This window comes from Vollenhovia emeryi, unplaced genomic scaffold (assembly GCF_000949405.1).
Source record: "Vollenhovia emeryi isolate VEMERY1.0 unplaced genomic scaffold, V.emery_V1.0 DF940837.1, whole genome shotgun sequence".
In the NCBI taxonomy this organism is placed as follows: domain Eukaryota; kingdom Metazoa; phylum Arthropoda; class Insecta; order Hymenoptera; family Formicidae; genus Vollenhovia; species Vollenhovia emeryi.
Genome location: NW_011965529.1, coordinates 1 through 7,015, shown reverse-complemented (window position 1 = coordinate 7,015; position 7,015 = coordinate 1). Strand labels below are relative to the sequence as shown.

The 7,015-nt window shown below is 42.9% G+C and overlaps 1 protein-coding gene across 1 annotated transcript; it reads left to right on the top strand.

Moving 5' to 3' along the window:
* The first annotated feature begins 5,110 nt into the window (after window positions 1–5,110).
* On the top strand, window positions 5,111–6,293 carry LOC105555714. The gene is made up of 3 exons (XM_012002754.1): window positions 5,111–5,217; window positions 5,296–5,817; window positions 6,023–6,293. Exons 1-3 carry the CDS (start codon window positions 5,111–5,113, stop codon window positions 6,291–6,293), a joined length of 900 nt encoding a protein of 299 aa, XP_011858144.1.
* Window positions 6,294–7,015: the final 722 nt, after the last annotated feature.

The following is a 7,015-nucleotide window of genomic DNA, read 5'->3' as shown; positions in this document are numbered from 1 at the left end:
GGGAAGGAATCACAGGCGATAGATAGAGACGTCGGTATCACAGCAATACTTGTTTAATGTGAGATATACGTAAGGATAAGAACAGATAGTGTTACATATAGGCGTTAACACACAGTCCGACGTGACTTGGACTGAGACTGACAAAATAATAGATAGGTGGCTATAGGAGGGCGCTGCTAGTAGATCATAGGGTATTTCGCGTATCGTATGGCGGTACAAATGAACTTTCTAACACTTCCCCTCGAGATGCGAAAAATCTCCGACTTTGACAACAACGTCCTTAAGGCCTAAATTTTCGAGACATTTGGTATGCTTAACTCGCGATAGCCCCTTCGTAAGAACGTCGGCCGCCATGTCCTCCGTGCAGACATGTTCGATCTTCAGGTGTCCACTCGCCACGATCTCACGAACGAAGTGGTGACGTACATCTATATGCTTGGTCCTGTTGTGAAAAACCGGATTCTCAGCCAGTCTTTCAGCTCCAGAACTGTCGTTAAGTATGGTCAGATCGGCCAAATTCCCGAAACCCAGTTCACTGAGAAATCTCCTAAGATATATCCCTTCCTTGGCTGCTTCGGTCAGGGCCATATACTCCGACTCGGTCGATGAGAGAGCAACTGTTTCCTAGATTCCCAAGATATTGGACAATTACTCAGGATGTAAACGTACCCAGTGTACGACCTTCTATCATCCAGGCAGTTTGCCCAGTCAGCATCGACGTAACATCTCAATGGCTTCGGTACCTTCTTGAAGAGTAGTCCCACATCGGCAGAACCTTTCAGGTAGCGTAGAACCCTCTTCGCGGCTATCCAATGACTCCTGTCGTAGCAGGAATTAAATTGGCTTAGGTGACTTACCGCATAGGCGATATCGGGTCTGGTGCTTACTGCCAAATACATTAGGGCTCCCACCAGCTCCCTGTATGGTAGATTCCGTTCCTCCTCGGATGACTCTTCGCTTCTTTTAAGCTTTACACTGATATCCATCGGAGTAGAAACTGCTCTTGAGTCCGACATGCCGAAGCGTTCAAGAATATTCCTTATATATCCTCTCTGACTCATGTTAATCTCGTCGCCGTCTCGCGAGAACTCGATCCCGAGACAGTACTTTACTTCTCCGAGATCCTTGACTTCAAACTTCGTGGATAAGTATCTCGTAAGCTTGGCGATGTGACTCTGGTTCCGTGATGCAATCAGTAGATCGTCCACGTAGATGGCTACCACAAGTATATGTTCCCCTCGACCTTGGTAGTATACGCAAGGATCAGCCGCAGATTGGGTAACTCCGTAATTCAACAGTACCTGATTTAACTTAACGTGCCAGTGACGACCGGCCTGACGCAGACCGTAGAGTGCTTTATTCAGGAGACATACTTTATTGCCTTCTCTCAACTCGTTCAGCATCTTGGCCGCCTTCTTCCCGATCGCGCTGCTCTCTCCGTCCATCTGAATTATTAAATCCAGTGCTTCTTCTGTAAATCTAGGAACCTCCATGAAGACTTCTTCCTCGAGGACACCATTCAAGTAAGCCGTCGTAATGTCGAGTTGGTTTATCATCATTCCGCACTGAGCTGCCAATGCCACAATCGTACGTATTGAACCGAGACGTGCCACGGGTGAAAAGGTTTCGTCGAAGTCGATTCCAGGGCGTTGCGAGAAGCCTCTCGCAACAATCCGTGCCTTTCTTCGTTCCAGGTTTCCCTCTTGATCGTATTTGTTTCTTAGAACGGCACGACTGCCGATTATATGCGACGTCTCCGGTCGGCTGACCAGTACCCAGGTGTCATTCTTGATGATTGACCTCAACTCTGCAGCTATCGCATGGAGCCACTCGTCTGCGTTAGGTCCTCTTATGGCCTCTTGAACCGGGATCTCGGATATACCTGCAAAATCAGCATCTTCGTGTAAGTCGTACACAACGTTATATTGCTTCGCGGGTCTTCCCCTGCGTCCTGTCATTACTCGTCTGGGCCTGCCCGCGACTCTTCTAGGAATTCCCGGGGGTACGTCCTCTCGAACGACGACCTCGTCGCGATCATCCGCCGGTTCTTCAATGTCGTCCTCACTGTGATCGTGTATATCTTCTTCACCGTCGATACCAGCTTCCTCCGGTAAATCTTGCGGTTCGTTGACCTGAATTGGTAAGTCGACGCATCTTCGATCCGGTACATCCGTATCTTCTACAGCAAAATCTTCGTACGCCTTCTCCGTGGTAGTGCCATTCTCCTCGATGAACCTTACGTCTCGAGTTATATCCACACGTTTCTCCACCGGTATCCAAACCCTGTACGCTTTTGATTGTTCGGAGTAACCGACGAGTATTCCCTCTCTGGTCCGAGATTCAAATTTGTCCTTGTTCGGCTCTCTCCTCAGGCTGAAAACTTTGCAGCCGAATTGTCTGAAATAACTCACGTTAGGCGCTGATCCGGTCCACTTTTCAAAGGGAGTCTTACCGCAGATGCTGCTCGATGGACATCGGTTTCTGATGTAGTTTGCCGTATTTACGGCCTCGCCCCAGAACGATGAGGGTAGTTCAGACTGGAGAAGTAGACATCTCGCCGTTTGAATAAGCGTACGGTTCTTTCTCTCTGCAATCCCGTTCTGTTGGGGCGTGTGCGTAGTAGTTAGCCTGCGTCCGATTCCATTTTCCTTCAAGAACTTGTCGAAGACCTCGTTGCGATACTCCTTACCGTTGTCCGACTGTAGGAATTTAATCTTTCTTCCGGTCTGATTTTCAGCAAATGACTTAAATTCCTTGAATGCGTTGAAAACTTCGTCCTTCCTTTTGAGTAGCCGAATTTCACACCAACGCGTACAATCGTCGATAAAGGTTACGAAGAATTTCGCTTTTCCGTTTGACTCGACTCGCATCGGTCCACATAGATCCGAATGAATTATCTCGAGCATTTCGGAATTCCTTTCGTTACCGCGTGGGAATGGAGTCCTCGTAGTTTTTCCGCGGATGCATATTTCACAGTCGAGATCCTTCTTCGGTCCTTTAATATCGATTCCGCGTAAATTTTCGCTGCGACATCCTTCCAGAAGATCCTTGGCGTTGAGGTGTCCCATCCTCCGATACCATACTTCAAAAACGGTGGTTTTTACTCCTCTCTGGGTCGCCTCTTCCTCGATCGAATTACTCTGGTGCGTTCCTTCACGTAAGTAATAAAGTCCGTTAGTCCGATCGGCCCTCAGTATTGAATTTCCGCACTCGTCGATGACGTTGGCTGAGTACTTTTCGAAGATAACCTTGAAACCTTTGTCTGTTATCTTACCGACCGATAACAAATTTGTCCGCAGATCGGGGACGTGCAATGTGTCGGTCAGGGTCACGCCCTTCGACCGTCCGTCAAAATCCGCCGTGATCGACACGACTCCTTTGGCCTGGATCTTCGTCGAGTCGTTGCTGGCGAGATTCAATATTCCGGATTTAGTTTCCGTGATTTCCGTGAAGTTCTCCGAGCCTTTGCACATATGCGCGGTGCAGCCACTGTCCAAGCACCAATTGCCGCGACTTGCTGTATCTTCCGCACCGAATGCTTCTCGTTGATCAGATTCAACGGCCCGTACGAGTAGACTCACGTTCTCTTCTTGCTTCGTGTTCTTCTTCCCCTCTGCTGGTTCGGAACATTCAGCGGCCTTGTGTCCTACCTTTCGGCAACGATGGCATTTATACTTGAACGTTCCATCATTCTTGGGCTTGTCTCCGCCGCTTTTGTACTTATTCGCATTTCGCCGCTTGCCGACTGGTTTCCTGGCGAGCATCGCGTTAGTTTCCGTGGTGCATGTACCCTTTGTTCGCGCGTCGCTCTCTTCCACAATTTTTATGCGTAATGCTTCCGGCGTCGGTAATTCATCGCGGGACTCGATCGCGCAACGAAAGTTCTCGAATCTAGGAGGCAGACTGTACAATAGCATTACAGTTAGCAGATCGGGGTTAATACTCACTTCCATCTCGTTTAATTTATCGATGGTATCGAAGAATTTCCGAGTATGTTCTCGCACGTCTTCGCCGTCATTCATTCGATGTAAGGTCAGCTGCTTAAGCAGCGCGGCTTTCTTGGCCGGTCCCTTCGACTGGTAGATCGACTGTAGCCTTTGCCAGACCTCGCTTGACGTGGTGCATCCCTTCACCTGCTTGAGTTCGGACGGACTGATTGACAATATAATGTCCGATCTTGCCTTTTTGTCTTGGATTTCCCACGTTCTTGCTGACTCAATCGACGCTGTATCTCCGCTGACGATCGCGGGTTTAGGTTTATCTCCGCATACATACGGCCACGCGTCGTTCTTCAGAAGTAGCGCTTCCATCTGAATTTTCCACGTGTCGTAATTTTCCTTATTTAACATTTCGATCCTCACCGAGCTGGATGCAGCCATGTTTGCCTTCCTTTTCTTGTCGGATGAGAGGAAAATTCCAGAATGCGTTTCTAACCTTGTTGTCACTCGCGCGGTGTCTCGTCCTTTTTGATTCTAGTGGCCTGGGCCCATAACCTGTTGGAGTTTTGCTCAGGTGGGAAGGAATCACAGGCGATAGATAGAGACGTCGGTATCACAGCAATACTTGTTTAATGTGAGATATACGTAAGGATAAGAACAGATAGTGTTACATATAGGCGTTAACACACAGTCCGACGTGACTTGGACTGAGACTGACAAAATAATAGATAGGTGGCTATAGGAGGGCGCTGCTAGTAGATCATAGGGTATTTCGCGTATCGTATGGCGGTACAAATGAACTTTCTAACAGAAACTATTAAAAGTTGCTGTGTGATGTAAGTTATTAGTTTATATTTCTAGTAATTAATATTATACCTATACTTATTCTATATCTATATTCTATTTACATTTATAAGTAATTAAATATTTATATTTCTTATGTGAAACATTTCTTATATTGTAGACAATGGATAATGAAGAAGAAATACTGGCATTATCAATATTAGTTCTTGGTATATACATATATATTAAAAAAACGAATATCATTTCGTTGGACAAATCGAAAATATTGGGTACGACCAATTAATATGAGATGTCCTGATCAAGGAGACTTTCATCATTTATTACAAGAGATGAAAAATGATCCGTATATGTTTTTTCGCTACACAAGAATGTCCACTTGTATTTTTAAACAATTATTAGATATGTTAAAGCCATTTTTATTTAAAAAAAGTCATCGTGCATTGATACCTGAACAACGCCTTGCTCTGACTCTTCGGTATGTATTTGACATAAATAATATCTTTTATAGGAAAGAAGTATTAAATTAACTATGTCAATTTTTTATTCATATCAGATACCTTGCTACAGGAGATCAAACCTTATCAATCGCCTTAGCATATCGCATTGGGGAATCGACGGCACGTAAAGTAATACAAGAGACTTGTACTGCAATTATAAAAGTATTAGCGCCTACATACTTACAAGCTCCTAAAGAAGAAGATTGGCTAAAAATATGTGAAGGATTTTGGACAAATTGGAACCTGCCAAATTGTTGTGGAGCAGTTGATGGGAAACACGTGCAAATACAAGCTCCTCCAAATTCTGGAAGCTTGTATTTCAATTATAAGAAGACTTTCAGTATTATATTAATGGCGGCATGTGACTATAACTATAAATTCACGTTGATAGATGTTGGAGCATATGGCAGTAATAGTGATGGCGGAGTTTTTTCAAGATCAAAGTTTGGTGAAGCTATGTACAATGGAAATCTGAATTTACCAAAAGGCGAAGCCACTTTACCCGGAAGTGCAACAAAGACAGCATGCTTCTTTGTTGGATATGAAGCATTCCAACTAACCAGAAATATGATGAGACCGTATTCAGGTCGTAATTTAAATTTAAAAAAAATTTAATTATAGATTATCTCGAGCTAGGAGAACTATAGAAAATTCATTTGGTATTCTTGTCTCGAGATGGAGGATCTTAAGAAAACCGATTGCCTTACATCCAAAAAATGTCGATAAAATAATATTAGCGACAATATGTCTCCATAATTTTTTAAAAACTGTAAACGATTTAAGACCTGTAGAACACAGGATTTATTGTCCTCCAAATTTTATCGATAATGAACAAGAAGATGGAACCATTACTCCTGGAACATGGAGGAGTGAGTGTTCTAGTATGAACAATGTAGAAATGGAGCGCTTAAGACCAACTGCTCATCGTGCAACTGCTGCTGCATATAAACAGCGGGATGATTTAGCTGATTATTTAATAAGTTCTGAGGGTAAAGTTCCATGGCAAGACGAGTACGTCAATAGAGGTTGGAATGGTCCCGATTTGATCGAATAAATATATTAATAATGTTTATTTGTAACCAATTTGTTTTATAAATAAATTTTTATAATAGCATAAATATATTTTTTATGTATTTCATATATTTTATTATCTTTTATGTATACATATTTATTCTTTCTACACCCTTTCGTTGCTAATTTTCGTAATCCTTCCGAACATGCTTAACATATCAAATAAAATATTAATAATTTTCGATTGAAATTACAATAGAAAATAAAATCTAAGCGCTGAAGTCTTTTCTCTCGTATGCTTAAAATACTTAAAAAGGAACATATAATAGAATTTGTCTTTAATATATATATATATATTTATCTTTAAAAGAATAGAGAGAGAGAGAAACATGAAAGAAAATTCGTGGAAAGAGATCAACAAAACAATGAACATATCAAGTAAGATTTAAATACTAATTTTTAGAATTTTCTATATAAAAAAATTATTAACAGATGTATGTAATAACTTTCAAATGTTACAGCCATTTACATCAAATAAGATATTTACAACTGTACAGGATATATATATGTTCAGTATCAACACGAACAGTATTCGTGTTCGCGCTGTCTTTTCGCGTAATAAACAGGTTGTATTGTTCGTGAATAGATTGGTTTATTGTTCAGTCTCGAAATACGCCACAAAATCACAATGTATCGCACTCGCGATAGAGATGCCCGCGACGACGCCTTGGGGCTGCTGCCCTGAGTCGCGGACGATTCGCATGT

What these genes read in the sequence shown, in the direction of transcription:
- LOC105555714 (XM_012002754.1), top strand. Translation starts at nt 5,111, where the DNA reads ATGTCCACTTGTATTTTTAAACAATTATTAGATATGTTAAAGCCATTT. An exon ending in CGCCTTGCTCTGACTCTTCG is followed by an intron (nt 5,218 to 5,295) that starts GTATGTATTTGA and finishes TATTCATATCAG; the next exon opens with ATACCTTGCTACAGGAGATC. An exon ending in ACCAGAAATATGATGAGACC is followed by an intron (nt 5,818 to 6,022) that starts GTATTCAGGTCG and finishes AAACGATTTAAG; the next exon opens with ACCTGTAGAACACAGGATTT.